The sequence below is a fragment of the Podarcis pityusensis genome (assembly GCF_964106645.2).
Source record: "Podarcis pityusensis genome assembly, chromosome: 2".
Taxonomy (NCBI): domain Eukaryota; kingdom Metazoa; phylum Chordata; class Lepidosauria; order Squamata; family Lacertidae; genus Podarcis; species Podarcis pityusensis.
The window spans coordinates 80,026,538-80,045,465 of record NC_138029.1 but is presented as its reverse complement, the minus strand read 5'-3'; the positions used below and the strand labels follow the sequence as shown (position 1 = coordinate 80,045,465).

At 41.0% G+C, this 18,928-nt stretch overlaps 1 protein-coding gene across 12 annotated transcripts in view; it reads left to right on the top strand.

The window, feature by feature from the left end:
- Positions 1–18,928, top strand: part of IQSEC1 (IQ motif and Sec7 domain ArfGEF 1) — a 309,426-nt gene that overhangs the window by 150,849 nt on the left and 139,649 nt on the right. The window contains exon 1 of one of the 12 annotated variants that reach the window (XM_080996707.1): positions 5,981–6,112. The exons of 10 other annotated variants lie outside the window; for them this stretch is intronic. In XM_080996707.1, coding sequence (XP_080852833.1) covers positions 6,036–6,112 — 77 coding nt within the window. In that variant the 5' untranslated portion in view covers positions 5,981–6,035. Of the gene's footprint in view, positions 1–5,980; positions 6,113–16,883; positions 17,068–18,928 lie in introns of those variants that run through there. One more of the 12 variants, XM_080996709.1, reaches the window with a different exon arrangement.

Here is an 18,928-nt window from a genome sequence, read left to right as displayed (position 1 = left end):
TTCCAGGCCTTTGACCATTTTGGTTGCCCTCCTCTGGACACGTTCCAGTTTGTCAGTGTCCTTCTTGAACTGTGGTGCCCAGAACTGGACACAGTACTCCAGGTGAGGTCTGACCAGAGCAGAATACAGTGGCACTATTACTTCCCTTGATCTAGATGCTATACTCCTATTGATGCAGCCCAGAATTGCATTGGCTTTTTTAGCTGCCGCGTCACACTGTTGGCTCATGTCAAGTTTGTGGTCAACCAAGACTCCTAGATCCTTTTCACATGTACTGCTCTCAAGCCAGGTGTCCCCCATCTTGTATTTGTGCCTCTCATTTTTTTTTTGCCCAAGTGCAATACTTTACATTTCTCCCTGTTAAAATTCATCTTGTTTGTTTTGGCCCAGTTCTCTAATCTGTCAAGGTCGGTTTGAAGTGTGATCCTGTCCTCTGGGGTGTTAGCCACCCCTCCCAGTTTGGTGTCATCTGCAAATTTGATCAGGATGCCCTTGAGTCCATCATCCAAGTCGTTGATAAAGATGTTGAATAAGACCGGGCCCAAGACAGAACCCTGTGGCACCCCACTAGTCACTCTTCTCCAGGATGAAGAGGAACCATTGATGAGCACCCTTTGGGTTCGGTCAGTCAGCCAGTTACAAATCCACTGAGTGGTAGCATAGTCAAGACCGCATTTTACCAGCTTCTTTACAAGAATATCATGGGGCACCTTGTCAAATGCCTTGCTGAAATCAAGGTAGGCTACATCCACTGTGTTCCCTTCATCTACCAGGCTTGTAATTCTGTCAGAAAACGAGATCAGGTTAGTCTGACATGACTTATTTTTCAGAAATCCATGCTGACTATTGGTGATCACAGCATTCCTTTCTAGGTGCTCACAGACTGTTTGCTTAATGATCTGCTCCAGAATCTTCCCTGGTATTGATGTCAGACTGACTGGGCGGTAATTATTTGGGTCCTCTCTTTTCCCCTTTTTGAAAATAGGGACAACATTTGCCCTCCTCCAGTCTGCCGGGACTTCGCCTGTTCTCCAGGAATTCTCAAAGATGACTGCCAGTGGTTCTGAGATCACATCTGCCAGTTCTTTTAATACTCTTGGATGCAGTTCATCTGGCCCTGGAGACTTGAATACATCTAAACTAGCCAAGTATTCTTGTACGATTTCCTTAGTTATTCTGGGCTGTGTTTCCTCTGCTGAATCATTTGCTCCAAATTTTTCAGGTCGGGCATTGTTTTCTTTATCGGAGAAGACTGAGGCAAAGAAGGCATTGAGGAGTTCAGCCCTTTCTGTGTCCCCTGTTTGCATTTCACCATCTTCTCCTCTGAGTGACCCCACTGTTTCTTTGTTCTTCCTTTTGCTACGAACATACCCATAAAAGCCTTTTTTGTTGCTTTTAACCTCTCTAGCAAGCCTGAGTTCATTCTGTGCTTTAGCTTTTCTGACTTTGTGTCTACACGTGCTGGCTATTTGTTTGAACTCCTCTTTGGTGGTTTCCCCCCTTTTCCATTTTTTGTACACATCCTTTTTTAATCTTAACTCAGTTAAAAGTTCTTTAGATAGCCACCCTGGCTTCTTTAGGCACCTTCCATGTTTCCGTCTCATTGGTATTGCCTGAAGTTGTGCTTTTACTATCTCCCTCTTAACAAACTGCCAGCCATCATGAACTCCCTTTCCTTTTAGTATTACTGTCCATGGGATCTCACCCAGCACTTCCCTAAGTTTTATGAAGTTGGCTTTCTTAAAGTCAAGAAATTGAGTTCTAGTATGCTTGGCTGCTCCTTTCCGCTGTATAGTAAACTTCAGTAAACTCGCGCCTAATGATCCTTCCACTTCTACCCCACTAACCAGGTCATCAGCATTGGTTAGGACCAGATCTAAAATGGCTGTTCCTCTTGTTGCTTCTCCCACTTTCTGGACAATGAAGTTGTCTGCAAGGCCAGTGAGGAATCTGTTTGACCTTATGCTCTTGGCTGAGTTTGACATCCAACAAATATCCGGGTAATTGAAGTCCCCCATTACTACTATCTCCCTTCCTTTTGCATGCTTGGCCATCTGTTCCAGGAAGGCATCATCTATGTCCTCCGTTTGGCTTGGGGATCTATAGTAAACTCCCACAATGAGGTCACTGTTATTCTTCTCTCCCTTAATTTTGACCCAAATGCTCTCACTTTGGCTTTGAGGTTCTAAATCTTGGATCTCTTCACAGGTATACATATCCCTGACATATAACGCCACTCCTCCTCCTTTCCTGTCTGGTCTGTTTCTCTGAAATAGATTGTATCCCTCCATTATTACATTCCAATCGTGGGACTTATCCCACCAGGTTTCAGTGATGCCTATTATGTCATATTTAGTTTGCTGTACCAAGAGCTCAAGCTCATCTTGTTTATTTCCCATGCTTTGCGCATTAGTGTACAGACATTGAAGTCCATTAATCATTCCCCGTGACTCTTATTTAAGGATTTTTTCCTCCCACCACTAGGTCTGCGTGCTGTTTGCTCCATTTGGTCTATGACATTTGGATGATCATCTTCATCAATTGATAGACTCCTACCTTCAGGAGCACTGTCTCCCTCCCCCACATTAGTCAGTTTAAAGCCCTCCTGATGAGGTTTCTGAGATTTTTGGCAAAAACATTCCTCCCAACCGTTGTGAGGTGCAGCCCATCGCTTGCCAGAAGTCCATCTTCAAGAAACTGCAGTCCGTGATCTAAGAATCCAAACCGTTCCTGTTTACACCATTTGCGAAGCCAGCTGTTCACTTCCACTATTTTTCCCTCTCTCCCTGGGCCACGTCGTTCAACTGGGAGGACAGATGAGATGACAATTTGTGCATTTAATTGCTTTAATTTCCTGCCCAGAGCCTCATAGTCTCTTTTGATCTTCTGGAGGCTATTGCTTGCAGTGTCATTGGTTCCCACATGAACCAAGAGGAAGGGGTATTTGTCAGTGGGTTTTATGATTCCTTGCAGTCGTTCAGTTACATCTTGGATCTTAGCCCCGGGGAGACAGCACACTTCCCGAGACATCTTGTCAGGCCCACAGATCACTGCTTCTGTTCCCCTCAGTAGGGAATCCCCTATCACCACTACACGCCTCCTCTTAGGTTTGGTCAGGGTTCTTCCGTGAGCTGCCCGTTCCAAGGTCGCCTGCACATTCCCTGAGGACTGACTTTGCTGCTCGTCTTCATATACCTGATCGACTGTAATGAGGGAGAGATCCTCAAATGGAGTCTGCTCTTCGTCTTCCATGCTAGGGGAGAGGACCTCAAAGCGATTGTCTATTTCTAAACAATCAGAGCGAACCCTGGGCCTCCTATTTCTTTGAGTCACGTTTCTCCATATATCTGGCTCCTGTGTTGGTGAACTAGCCTCCTTCTCAGGGGAGTCCCCTGTCTCCTCCTTGGTGGAGACGGTGTGCTCTGTTGCTTCCAAGAAGAGCTCCAGCTCTCTAATTCTTTGGAGCGTAGCTACACGTTCCTCCAGTTGCTGGACTTTGTCTTCTAAGAGGGCAATCAACATGCAGTTGCTGCAGGTAAAGCTGCCTGCAACCTTTGGCAAGATGGCAAACATTGCGCAGGAACCGCAGGCGACTGCAGCTGTTCCCTCCCCCTCCATCTTGAGAACGTGTGGTTGGGGGTGGCTACAGCGGTCCTCCATCATAAAAAGCGTGAAGACAGGACAAGTAACTCCCCCCCCCAAAAAAAACCTAGGTCTCCCCCAACAAACGTTTGAGACTAGCTCCCCTAAATCTAAAAGATGGGTCAAACTGCCGCTACCCTGCAACCTCTGATAAGCTCCTCCCACAGCTAATCACCTGCCTCAACAGAAACCCTGCCCCCTCTGACCTTTGCACAGGGAGAGCAGCTAATAAGCCACAAAGAAACACACACACAAGAAAACCCTTTTTGCACCTTCTTCAGCTGCTGCCCTGCAAGCTCATCTCACTGGAATCAAGCACAGTGGAAATGGAAGACTTACATTGCTCTACCTACTTGCAATGTTAGCAGTTATTTTTGCTCAGGGTAATGCATTTAATTTATTTTATTTCATAAAATAAGCCACTTGATTGGAAAAAAAATATTTACAGGGAACAACAGTAAAAAGTTATACAGGCGCCTCCCCATTTACACAGGGGTTACATTGAGTGCTTTTTAAGGGAAATCGGCCCAAACCACACTGCCAACATGGGTTGCCATACGTTCGGATTTTCCCGGACATTTTTGCCGATTTCTGCCTGGACACTGCTTCTGACTATGTCCAGGAAATTTCAGACACATGGCAACCCTAGCAAACACCCCATTCTGCCCCTATCTAGGTCTTCAGCATACCACCATATCAGTCATTACTTGCATTTACCACCTCATCGTTGTCCTTGTTCTATCCATATGCACACAGGGAAGTTACCTCAGTGTTGTTAGAAAAGGCTACCATTTTAAAAATCAAAATATTTATACATAAATCTTCCTTTTAAAATCTTGTTTTGCTTGATGCTTTTCAAGAAATTACATTAGCATAAGATGAGTGGTCAGAAGGCAGATTAACATATTTTCTAAGAGTAATTTAGTTTCCACAAGCGTGTTCTTTTAATATGCGCTTGTCGTTAATTTTTTGAATACTTCATTATAGCTAGTAAGAATGTTTGCTGAGGAAATCACTACATTTTTAAAAATAACATAAAATGCAGAATTGAATCCTATAGTGTCTCTCTTTAAAAGATAAGAGACATAAATGGATTGAGGTTTCAGAGGGTGATAAATGAAAGCTGCTTTTATCATTCCTATTTCACCCAAAGGATTTAAATAGAAAATGCTTCTAATTTTAAAACTCCTTTTCTCAAAGCATATCCTTGCTAATTGCTTATGTGCTCCCATTAGAATAAAAATGGTCTGCCTTTCCACTGTAACTATATGAGGACTAGCTGCTGTTTCACACTGCTGTTAATTAGCCAAGTCCCAAATTCATCCTCTGCTGATGAGATTGCTCTAATAGTGCCTGCGCATTGCTTGTTACAGACACATTAGATCCGTGTGAGCCAATGGAAAGCTGTCATCGTGCTTCCATTTTAGATTTTATCAATGTGTTCCCGTTACCATGGCAACTGGAATCAACCTATCTTTGGGGGGGGGTGCTTTATCTTGCTGGCTTTTATAGCTGGGAGCGTGCCCCACTGTGCACCATGTGGTTCAGATGATTAGTTTTTTTTCTTCACAGAGACCTTAACTGGCAAAGTGTGTTGGGATTAAGATAAGCATAATTTATTTTGCGAGTGGGGAGGGGTCTGCACTTAGGCTTGTCACTTCCCACCTCCCTTCCACTCCCAGTCATAAGGAAACCAACATTTTTCATAGGTGGCTTGGCAGACAATGAAGCAGATGTGATTCACACCAGAGGAGCCGGCTTTTTTATATATATATAAAAAAAAGTTGTATCCAGCGTAGTTACAGGACTGAGGAGTTTCCATATGATGCTGTCTCAAATCTTCTGGGATCACAGGACGTTTCTACTCAGCAGAGTGTGATATTTGCTTGTCTTTTCCCTAGGAATTTGTGAGCTCTAGGGGTGCTTTCTGAGTGGCCCCTAAGAATCCTGACCGGAATATATGCTAATGGTTTATTATCAAAGAGCTTTTGGAATGGCTGGAAGTAGCACTATTATTATTTTTTCCTCCTTTTGTTTGTGTGTAATAGCAACTACTGGCTGTGTGGATGAACTCAGGGAAGATTAGCTGAAATGAGGAGCAACTAACAAAGTAAATGAATTTGTAGCCTTTGTGCTACTGTCTCTTTGTATTAAAGTAGTTCATGCACTGTAGCTATGCAGGTGCGGTGCCATGTGGATAAAGAGCTTGCATATATTGGTGGCAACTAGAAAATACACGGCTGTCTGCCTAGAAAAGGGGAGGGGTATTGTATGCAATACCGTTTGGTCTCTCTCTTTTTTCTCCTGCAAAAAGTAGGACATTGTGTGTGTGTGTTTTTTAAAAAAATAAAAAGCGAAAAAGATTCCACTTGCTGCAGTTGAACTGTTTTAAAATGCTGAAGTTAAAGGCCTTCTGCTTGGATTACTGGCAGTTTCTATGTCTCCAGCCTCTTCATGGCTTCTATAAAAGGTAAGGAAATATGAAATCTAAAATGCTTTTCAGTAGTAAATGGCTGCAGGCTGCTGCATTCACTTGCTATAAGGCACATTTGCATGGTGTGGAAAGGGGTGTGGTGGGGAAATTAATGCAGACTTATTACAAAGGGTGTAAATCTGCTTGTTCCTTTTAACTATAGTAGCCATTGCTACTTCTTCTCTGCCTGGATGATGCTGTGCTGTGGATACCATTTAATTTGAAACAAATAAGCTAAAACAGCCCTTGTTTATTTTAATTCACTCTGATTTTCTCACACACACAAGAAGAACAGCTGTTAATGCTAAGTTTTTACATTACGGAATTGGTGCATGGGTATTGTTTTGGAATGTCTTGGATTTTTATGTAATGTAGATTAATGTTCCTACAAGGAAAAAAGTTTTAATAGAACAGTTTGTTTCATATGGTATGAAATCAATTGCACACCGCAGCAGCTCTGACAGAAAACTGAAATGATAGATGGTGACCGATGGTCAGAAGTAATGGGACTGGGTGCCAGATGCATTGTTCTTGCCAAAGTAATGGAATAACAACATAAGCAATTTAATTTGACATGTGTGGTGCACTTATCCTGATGTTTTTATCTAATCTTCAGAGGTCTCAGTATTCAGAATAGCTTATTAATGAAGAAAACATGTATAAGTAGTTCAGTATTCACAGCAAAACATGAACGCTGTGTTATTCTACCCCCCACCCCCATAAAATCATAAAGTCCATTTTAAACACAGAAGGTGTTTTTTATGAATGATATAATTGCAGGTTTATTTACTGTATGAAGATAGGGGTGAAAGGGAAACTCTTCCAGTCATTTTCAATGAATTATGCCCTTTTAAATCATGATATCTAAGTAGACAAACATAGTTGGGACCCTTTGCTTTCCAACATCGTGGGAGAAGCGTGTAAACTCCTTTTTAAAGTTAAGTTTCCAAACTTAGCAAAATCATGGTGCAGAAGATTGAACTTCACTCTTAAAGGATGGACAGTTCATTCTTATATTTATTGTTCCAGTTAGATATATTTGTTCTTAAAATGTTGGGTGTTTTCCTTCAACTCTGTAATGTAATACAATTAAACTATAGAACACATTTTTCAACCCTGCTAACACATGCCTAGTTAGTACTATTTCATATTAACTGGAATAAATTCTAATTTATTCCCTTACAAATACCTCCTTATCCATCTATCTGTATTTAGAGTTTACCCTGCAACTGAAAAAGTCTGGATTTACATACAAGAGTATACATGCAATGCAAAAACAAATAAATAAATTATGGCATTCAAAGCTGTGACTGTTTTTAAATGGGTCACAAAGGACATTCAGAAGATATTTAAAGAAAAAAAATTTTCCTGCCTTAAAAGTGACAAAAAGGTGTGTGAAAACAGGATTGCACATAATGCATGATGAATGTAAAAATATACTACCCAGTTTCTAGTTCTTCTTCATTAGAGGTTTATGTCTTGTTCTTAATGTTCTTGGGAAAATGCCAGAAGGCCAACAAGAAAAGCGTGGGCATGTGGAGAAAGTGTGAAGGTGTGGGTGGATGTGCAAGAATGAGCGTGTTTTACAAGACCTGAAATAAAAATCTGAATTTGATTAATACTTTGTTCAGCAGGTGTTCTGTGTGTAGACGTTAGACCGTGCCATTCAGATTTTTATCAATCTTTCATGCTAAAGCTACATAAAGGGAGAAAGGATTTTGCAAATGCAGCTAAAAGAAAAATGTTATCACTGGTTTCCAAGCTATTAAAAATAACACAAGACAGTCAAGACACTCTGCATCCAATATCATGCACCCACTCCTTGAACAATGTGAGAGACCTGAGGTTGAAAAGGATATAACTGGCAATGATGCACTGAAATAGTGCATAAACATTTAATCTGTTTCTTGAATCAAACTATTTTACATACTTTCAAGTCAAAAACTGTAGCACCGTCTTTTATAGGTGCAATGCTATTGCTACTGCTGCAGTAAAATCTAGTTTATTTTCAGAGTAACATGCATAAAGAAATTATTTGAAGGTACAAAATGGCCTTGGGTGACCCCCTAGGCCTTGTCGTTTCTGAGGAATGAAAAACATGAAACCACCTCAGCTGTGGGTCTGGGGGACTTGCTCCCTGCCTGTATTTCGTGGTTTTTTTCTCTTGTATTTTTATATTGGGGACCACCCTGAAATCTGTGGGTGAAGGACAGTATACAAATTTAAATAATCATAATAATTAATATGCAGGAATCAGGAATGTCTGTCTTGTTTCTCTTGTCAATCCAGGACAACAGCTCATGTACTGTGTATATTGTAAATACATATTAAAAAATGCAATGCATGTTATCTCTAGTGGCTGGAGTTCTTTGTTGTAGGGCAACTCAGATCCTGTTCATGGCCACAAGAGAGTCTTTCTGTCAAGTCCATGGATATTTCAGTATGTATAGGCCAAATCTGTGCTGTAATTCAGATGTAGCCTCTTCATTTCCCCCATGCTTTCAAAGGTTCAAGTGTCCATTTAATCTGTGACAATCTGTTATACAATCATATGACATTACTACAGGTTATGCAAAGAATGACTAAGTCAAGTGTTCTGTTTCTATAATGCAGCAAGTGAGAAATGTTGCTATTAACACTATATAAAAAGTAAAAGGTGATAAAAAAAATCTGTTCCCAGCAATGGTAAACACTGAATCACTAACATTCTTCGAAGGTCAGTTGCTGCAATCCTTCACACTTGGTCAGAAGTACCGTATTTTTTGCTCTATAAGACTCACTTTTTCCCTCCTAAAAAGTAAGGGGAAATGTGTGTGCGTCTTATGGAGTGAATGCAGGCTGCGCAGCTATCCCAGAAGCCAGAACAGCAAGAGGGATCGCTGCTTTTGCTGCACAGCGATCCCTTTTGCTGTTCTGGCTTTTGGGATTCAGAATATTTTTTTTCTTGTTTTGCTCCTCCAAAAACTAGGTGCGTCTTATGGTCTGGTGCGTCTTATAGAGCGAAAAATACGGTAATATCTGGAGAAAATCATTCTCACAGGGATGTTGCTGAAAAGGACCTCTACATGGCAACAATCCAATTGTAACATAGAAGTAGTTGCTATGGGGAATTGTGTCATTGTGTTAAAGTCCACACCCCACCCAACAAATATGCCAGGAATATGGTACTGGTGTGTGGAGACTTATAACATCATAGACAACTGTCTAGGCACTTAGCATTCTACAGACAATGGCTGGAACAGGGGCCACTCTCATTGTTCTCTACAACTTCTCCATGGAACACGCAGAGTGCATTCCATCCTTAAACTGAGTGCTTCATTGCATTTTTGTATGTTGAATGGATTATGTTAACCAGAATGCTGACGAAACGTGGACAATGGTCTGAAGGTTCACAAACTATGCTTTATGTAACCCAGAACAGGCATTGGGACTGAGCTATTCTGCCTGGCCCCTTATCTCCTCCCATTGTTTGCCAGATTCCTGTAAAGATCCTGACTTATATTAAACCAAATTTCTCCATTATATCCAAACTGGAGAATTCTGGCTTAGTGTCAGTTAACAAGCTGGGGAAAATAAGACTAGGTCACATCCTCCCCGTTGCCCCCTTGAGCTCCTCCCCTTGCTCTGGTGCTTGTTCACAGCTTTAGCCTTAATGCATATTCAAATTGGGCCACTCAGACACTTAGGAGCTGTTTCTCTCCCAATATTCTTGTCCAAGACCCTTAAGGCCTATATTACTTTCCTGTCTACCTTCATCATGTTTTGCACTGTATTTGCACAATAGAGGCCACTAAGGGAGTCATTAGCCTTAATTTACATGCAATTTGAAAGGAAGGCACAGATGTTGTAGATCATGTGTGTCATTATGGTCATCTGTTTTCGCTTTTGTTTAGGCCCCTGTTTTGTTGTATCAGTGGCAGGCAGTGGCATTATGAGATTAATCAGTTTTAACTAGAGTACATGGTTTGTACTTTCAGTATAGTGATAGGATACAGTTATATTACATTGTCAATCATAAGGGTTTTTTGGAACACCAGTAGTTTCAGAAGTGATAGCTTCTATGGTCAAAATTGCCTAATCCTTCCTGTCCTCACATTACTTTACTTTTGAGAAGGGGGCTTGCACATGCAGGGAAATTAATCTGCTTCTGAACTGCTAATTTGTTCATTACTGAAGCATGTCTGCCTATTCTAAATCTTACTCTGCCCTTCCCCCCCCTTCTGTTTCTGAGAGGACTGTACCATGTGCTTAGAACTTCAGTTTCATCAGTTTGGTGATAAAAGGCAACATTAATATTAAAATAAGTTGCTTTTACATAGATTCTTTGAAGAAATAAAAGCTGTTGGACATCATTCATACTATGTAATAATGAAGTGAGAAGAATTGCTTATACATTTGTTTGGAGGGGGGAACAGTATGCAGGAAAAAAGAGTTAATGCAATTTGAGCTATTATGTGTATTTATAGTCCCTGAGGTAGAGGCCAGTTTCCTCCTATCTTGCAGCCTAGGTAAAGGGACCCCTGACCATTAGGTCCAGTTGTGACCGACTCTGGGGTTGCAGCTCTCATCTCGCTTTATTGGCCGAGGGAGCCAGCGTACAGCTTCCGGGTCATGTGGCCAGCATGACTAAGCCGCTTCTGCCGAACCAGAGCAGCGCATGGAAACATTGTTTACCTTACCGCTGGAGCGGTACCTATTTATCTACTTGCACTTTGACGTGCTTTCAAACTGCTAGGTTGGCAGGAGCAGGGACCAAGCAATGGGAGCTCACCCCGTCACGGGGATTCGAACCGCCGACCTTCTGATCAGCAAGTCCTAGGCTCTGTGGTTTAACCCACAGCGCCACCTGCGTCCCTCATCTTGCAGCCTAGTCCTGTGCATACTGTTAAAGGCTGTTGGGAGAAGGGGCTAAACCCTTGAAATCATTAAATACTACAGTTTTGACTATTTGGTATATGAAGGGAGAAATACAAGCTGCAAAGGAATTCCTGGGCTAGCCTGTGCAAAAGGACCTCTGTCCAAGCTTAGGACCGTTAAGAAACAATACAGGACCATTGGCAGTGCAAGAGAACTGTCCTTCCCCCCCCCTGCCCTAAAGTGAGAACAGAGACAGGGGATTTGGAGGGTGGCCAAGGTAACTGGGCATGATGTCACAGGAAGAGTTTGGGGCCTTTGGCAGGAGGCTTGGGATAGCTGAGAAAAGCCCAGAACCATTTTGGCAGGCTGGCTGAAGGCAGGTTGAGAGAGATGCCTTGGACTCCACTGCTGCACTGCTGTGGAGAACAAGCCCCTCTTGAGATGATCATGTGGTAAGATCTGGACTCCCTCCATCTAGATTCAGGTGTAAATATGTGAATAAATCATATTTTTTAAAGCCACAACTACCTCTGTCATGTCTTTAGTTCTCCAAAGAACCACAGACCCTGGTTGAAGGCCAAGACCCCTGGAATCCCGTACCCGGCTTGGCAGGGATTGGGGTGGCCTGTAACATTATATACCAGGGGGTAAATCCCACTGAGTTTAATGGGACTTGCTTCCAAGTAAGTATGCTTAGGATTGGATCACTATCTATATTGCCTCATAAATAAGTCCTGCTCCTTGAGGACCCTGCATATCACGAGGAAGACAATAGCAGTAAGCTGGAAATCGGGGGGGGGGGGGATGAATAGAGAGACCTGTTCTGAACTTGTATGTAGAGTTCACGATTGTAGTTGTTGCTAAGAACAAATGCTTTGCTTTCATTTGACAGTGACTTCACCCAGAGCTGGCCTGTGAGTCATAGTGCCTGCAGTACAGATCTCTAAAGAAGCTTGTGTTGGAGAAATTTGCTGCAACTGCAAAGCAGCTGAATGTGTATATCCTCCTTTCCCTCCTCTCTAGCATACACTCTCATTCCATATAATTTTTACAGCATGTGCTGTGCATTCTGCAGAGAGTCTGCTTCATAATAAAATGATGGGAGATAGCCAACCAAAGCAAACTTCCAAATGACACGCACGGAGCAAATGCATAAATAATGTAGAAGCTTTCAGCATCTTTCCATGCAAAACAGTTAGTACATGCAGTCCTTGCATTTGTGACCCTTTGCTTAGCTCTCAGGTTATGTAAATGGAAAAACACCACTGTCTGTCCTATGATAAAAGGCACTTCATATGCTTGCAGTCCTAACACATGTGGTCTGAAGTTGGAAAGAACTGCTACTTATTGTGGATTCTCTAGGAATTTAGAATATCATGTTTTACTCTCATGGCACCTTTCCTGGTAATATATTTTGCCTTGGGAAACTAGTATCTGAAGAGATCTGTGTCTAATTCTTCTTCATATTATCACAGTGTATGCCTTCCTTTCAGGTGGATTTGCACAGCGCATTTTTGGTCCCCAAGGGCAAGTACTAAGTTGCAATTTCTGTCACTTTCTAGCATGATGCTTACAGATACCATATATCAGAAAAGCAGCCAAAGCGAAGGGCAACAGTGAGTGTAAAATCAGACATTCTCCCTTCAACTATGTGGTTAAGTGTGCAAGAGGGAGTGCTATATACAGGAAGCTGCTAAAGGTATTGGTAATATGCACCTGGGTTTGTTTGTTTTTACTTCTTGTTGCTGGAATTCACAAACTGTTTCGAGTGGAGATTTTGTTCATTTCAACAGCATTTATATACTTAATCATCAGAGTCTATAAGCTGATCATCATCATCATCACTATCATTATTTTGATTTTGCTCCCAGCGCAGGTATTCTGGGAATGAGAACAGTTCCTCCCCACAGGGCACCGAGCCAAGGGAACTCAAAACTATGATGTAGCATACTTGAGAACATGCACAGAACAGAAGGCGAGAGGGGGAGGTCGCCAAATTTTGTCCTAGCTCAGGGCACCATATTATGAAAGTCTACCCCATTGTTCCACAAAATAAATTATGACTAGTGCAGACCAAGATTTATCAAGTCCAGAATCCTGTTTTCACCCACATGTTTCCTGAGAGCTCACATTCAAGGCTACTGGTTATGATGGCTCTTGCTACCATTGGGCACTGGAGGCACTGTGCCACTTGAATACCAGCTGCTGGAGGGCAAACAACAGGAGAGGGCTATTGTCAGTTGTTCTGCTGTGTATTTCGCTTAGGCATCTGCTTGGCCACTGTGGGAACAGAATGCTGGATAACATGGTCCTTTGCTCTAATACAGCAATGCTCTTCCTACATTCTTATTCTTAAATACTATATATCATCAGCATATGGTCGGAGGTGCAGAGCTAATTACGGTAAATTTCACCGAGGGAAATAAAAAACAGTTTTAATGGCTAGTGGGGCAAAGAAGCAACATTGGGTGCTCTCCCTCTCAAATCTATTTAAAGAGCCAGACATTATAGATGAGCAAGGAAGTTACAATATTCAGGTGTTAGGGCACATGGTGTATTGTTGAGCAGATAAAGCTGAAAATGTAGTTGTTTTTCTTGTTTGTTAGGGTAAGTGTCCCTCAGATGTAAGGCACTTATTTAGGTGGAGGCCATAGACTGTAAGAAAAGTCCTCCTGGATCAGACTCAGGGTCCATCCACTGAAGTGTCCTGTTTTCAACAATGGCCATCAGATGCTTCTTAGAAACTTGTAACCAGGGCATGAAGCCAACAGCCACACCTTTGCCTCCATCTCCCACACAGAAACTAGTGATGCCTCTGCATCTTCAGGTTCCTTTAGCTCTCATGCCTAATAGCAATTGATAGGGTTAATCCCCCTTTAAAGCTACCTAAGACAAGGGCTGCTGTCACACCAAATAAATAAATTACTTTCTTTTTCTGTTCTGAAGTTACTGCTAATCAATTTCATTGGATGACCCCGAGTTCTAATATTAGGAAAGGGGGAAGGAACCACACTTTGTCTTTCACTCTATTTTTGTTGAGCATTCATTCAGTTTGGAATAGATGCTATTGGAGTCCTTTATTGTCTGCTTCAGTTTTCACCATCCTACATAAATGGAACCCAAGAGATGAAAGTAAGCATAAGGCATGTGGAGGCCAGACTTCTGCAGATTAGACGCTTCAAAACCCGAATGTGGGTTGTAGCTCAACCAATGCTAAAGTAGACCCATTGAAATTACTAAACCTATGTCAGTCATATCTGTTCATTTCAATGGGCCTACTAGGCCTAGTATTAGATACATCTCTATAACTTTATATTATAGTGGTGGAGGTAAGGCAGTCAAGAGAATTCAAGAATTCTGTTTAAAAGGAGACATTCTGATACCCTCAAGTGAGCAGGTTCTTCATACAAATGACAAGCCAATGTTCAGTGAAACTGTATTGGATGAGACATGAATTTTCAGGTGGGGAGTTGGACAGCTATTTAAGTGTTCATGGAAGACAATCTTACTCGGCTACGAGTGATTGTCAAAGAAGGAGAAGATATCCAGGACTGGAGATGCACAAAGTCTCATTAGTGGAAATAAAGTGCACAACATTGCTTCTTCCATCAGGGAAGCTGAAATTTGTAGTTCTTGTCAAGTCTCCTAGCTTCACATTGAGTTCATGGTATTGTTTACCAGTAAAGCAAGGCAGAAGACCTAGCGAGATTTTTATGAATGAAAGAGACTAAGATAAGTATTTGAATACTGCAGCTCTGGGAAACAAAAAGACCAATGCAGGCCACTTGCAGAACAATGATGCTTTTATCCTTTTAATCCTTGTTTTGTTTATCTGCTAAACAAAGCCCTATAGATTGAGGGAGGCTTTTTATATTAACTTGTTTATTGTGAAGACAACTTTTATTCCAATTTATATTTATAACATTCTTAATATAATTATACTTGGGGCCCTATACAATGATTTCCCAGCCTTAACACACCCACACACCCCACACCTTCAAGCTAATTCTAAGACAGATTGTTTGTTTGTTTGTTTGCAATTTAAAGTTTACATACTAGAAAATGTATTCATCTGTTAAAACCCATTTCAAGATGGCAGACTTAGGAAAATCCTGTGCAAACATTTTTGAGAAGTTATGTCCAATTGATTTCAATGGGTCTATTCTAAAGATGTCTAAATTCAGATTCCTAATTTCTGTGCTCTCAAATAAACTGTGATACTGGTCACTTCCATTTTTTGTAAGTTAAACCAAGTATGCTGATAATGAGTCAAAAGCCACTCAAAAAAGAGATACTCCCCATCTTTGATTTCACTCATGCTGCAAAACTTTATGTTCATTTTAACTATGTTTTTAAAGTTCTCCATTCCAATTTCCACTGTAGTCACAGCAAAATAAACATGTTAATTTCTTGTGCTTTACATTTGGTTTTCTTGAGATCAAACTACATATTACATTAAATACCTAGTATGATGCTCTATGTGGTTGTGTGTGTGTGTGTGTGTGTGTGTGTGTGTGTGTGTGTTTACACTGGAGGGCCAATCCAGCTCAAGAGTACATGGAGAAGTTTAACCCCTCCCATCCATGCAGAATGCTGAAATCAAGAGAAAGAGAAACAGAGACAGCCCCAATGCCATATAGTAAAAGATGGGGGGAAAGGCTTCCACTGGCACCAATGGGTCCTTTCCCTCTTTTGTCACTTAGTGAGTTAGGAAGGGTAGAGGTTGGGGGGGGGCAATGCAGTGGGAGGGAAAAGATTTAGCATCTACCCACCCTGTACACTGTGGTCCTGATCTCGATTGTCCTGGATTTTATTATAGTAAAAAGCACACAGACACAAAGCTACAGATTACAAATTTAACATAGCATGTAGTTTGTTCATTTTAAATCATTTATAACCTGAGTTTACACCTGCAACTCAGCACCTCTTCCTTTACTTTATCACTGCATTCCAGTTTTCCTTGAGCCTGGCTCCAGCATCAGGAGTTGGGCAGGAAGAAGATTGCAGCAATGCCAACCCAGATGTATGAATTAAATTAATTCCATGCCCCTAAACTAACAACTGGTGGCCTGTTGCCCTGTTAGGAAAAAGATGCAGAGCAGGGATGGCTTACGGAGAAGGATTTATGTTCAATGGCTTACAGAGATTTATGTCCACTGGTGATGGCCTTAGCAAAAGGATCCATCAAGGTTAAATTATTCCCATCAGCACAGCAAATCAAAAGATGGATATCATTTTATTCCAGATGTGTGGTGAGCAAAAAGTAATGCTTAACCTGCATACAGTAACTATGGAAAATTTATTAATGGTATATTATCAGTAACTTTAACTGCGTAGCCATATAAAATCAACTAACTTCCATACAAGGTGTGACCCTCATACAGCTTATTACTGTTTCACTGAAACATTTACATTTCAGCTACTGAAGTATAACTGAGTGTCCTAGCTGACTGATACATTATATATAATAAGAGGTTTAGATATTCATTCCTACAGTGTGTGTTCATGCCCAGTATTGGAAAATGACTCATTACTTCTTTTGGCGCTAGACAAGTTTTTAAAAATCCAACTGCTGGCTGTTCATACAGACTACACTGTATGATTTTAAGTGCATTTTGTAAGCGTACTGTCCTAGCAAATGCTATTTTGGATCCCTGCAGACAAGAGTTTTTAAAAGCAGCAAAGGCTATCTGCTCTCTTACTATTATTTTTTTAACTTGATCATCCGAAACAGTGACATGTTGCTTTCCAAGCAGCCATGAATGATCCTAGTTAGTGAATAATGTAAACAATTCTTGTAGATTGTAAAGAAAGCAGTAATTTGAGATCTCTGATGGGAAAGCTGGCTTCCCTCTGTGAATTGCTCAGTTCACGTCAGTGGAGGCTGGAGGAATCGTTTTGAGTTCATGAATCAGAGCCTAGCTGTCTCCTGAAACTTGGCTAACTTTTGCTCTGCACCTTCTAAATGTACTACTTCGCTGGATTCTTCAGAATAAGTGTGTGTTTTTCAACACTGCAGAGGAGGTCATGAAGGGAGATGGCAGTGCAATGTGGAATCTGATGTGGAAATACTGCATTTCAGTCAGGACAATCAGGTACCTTTTGAAACTTGTGTGCCTGCCCCTGTGGGCTTAGGCTGTTAGCAGTTTGCCCTTGGCTATGTTTCTGATGTCTTCTGACAACTATAGAGGTCTTTCATAATGGCAAGTGCTGATTTATGAAGAATATTTATCTTTCCTAACTGCTTGATTTCAACCGACATTGTAATCCCAAAATGTGTTTGCTACTTTGCAAAATTCTTTTGCGTAGAGTTGAATGTTAGGGGTATAAAAAATCTTTATGAATATTTCTGCATTTACTTTTGCTTCTTTTGAGTCATAGATGTTGTGAGTGAACTTTGAACGATACAACTAAAAACAGCAAAAGGAACTGCTGGATCTAAATGTGCCCTTCTCTTGTATTCTCAGCCTTACTTGTATATCCTATATGTTTAAAGGACCCTCTGTTTCAGTACAAGGACAGACTGTACAACAAGCTGGTCAGTTCATATTTGGACAATTCGTATTTGGTGTGCTGAATGTTTTTCCAAGCTCTGATACTGCAGGCTCTAGTGAAACTTATTTGGGGAGTGGCACCGTTAAGCAAGTTAATAGTGTTTACTTGCAGCAACTTAGAGGGTTCCTTCCTTATTCCTCTCATGCTATGACTTCTTTATGTGGCTGAGCTGTATATTTTGAATGGGGTGTTTTGTGTTCTTCAAGGAAATGCGTAATCTAAATAATCACAGTATTTCACACTATGTAATTATTCACTGTGCTAAAAGGAACAGTCTAGTCTGGATTTCTGCATGAACTTCCAACAACCAGTTCTGTTGTTGTTTTTAATGGAACTTGGCATTTACCATAGATTTTTCTTTCTACAATCTTAAGAGTAAAAACTCTGAGGAAGCAGTGGGTCCCGAGGGGGGTCCATATGATGACAAAGAGATACTCATTATAGAAAGTGGGATTGATTACTTGAGCTTCTTCACAAAATGCAAATAATGGTTTGGGGTCAGATGAGGGGCATTAGAAAAGTGACTTCCTGGTGTTAATTTATATAGAAGTGCTTTCTCTTATCTTATGAATATTAATCTTTACCCTAAAGACATTAGAAAGTAACCCTCAAGATGTATCCTCAAAAGGTAAAAGCTTGTATGCAAAAAGCGTGTTGCATGAAAAACAAACACACATAGTCCCAAACACTGAGTATATTGAGCATCTCAGATGATTGCATTAGTCAGATTTGCCAACAATTTTCTGGGTTCTCAGCATCTTCATGCCCAGCAACATCACAAGGAGATAAATCTTATAATTCATATTACAGTTTTTGTGGGTATAGCCCTATAGGCAAGCATTGCACTGCTAGAACATCACCTATCATCTTAAAAGGACATACATCTATTGATCATGTTTTTACTGTTTGATAAATATTTTGCTTTTATCCCAAGCCTTTCCAGATACATCTGTTGTTTCCAAAGTTTTTAATTCTTGTGATTTTAATATTATTTTGACATCTGTATTATATTTGACATTCTACTTCTGTGCACCATCCAGGTATTCTCTTAATGTAGAGTGGTTTATGAATTTTGAAATGAGCTCGTTTATTCATTCAACAGCCCTTGGCAATGGTCACCATCCGAGAAATACTAGACTTAAACCACATTGGACATTATCAGTCAAATCAGCAATTGTAACTGGGCCTAGAAACCAGTCAACAACCCCTCTAGGTACTGGAGATAGGTGCTCCTTCCTGTCTGGGCTCAGATCAGGAAGTGAGCAGCCATATTATCTACAAGCTAATGTTAGAAGATAGTCCAAAGTAGAGTACCTTTCACTAATGCAACAAAGAGGTTAGAAAAATGTGGAAGATTGTTTGTGAAAGACTAACCAATAATGTTTTAAATAGCTGCATAGG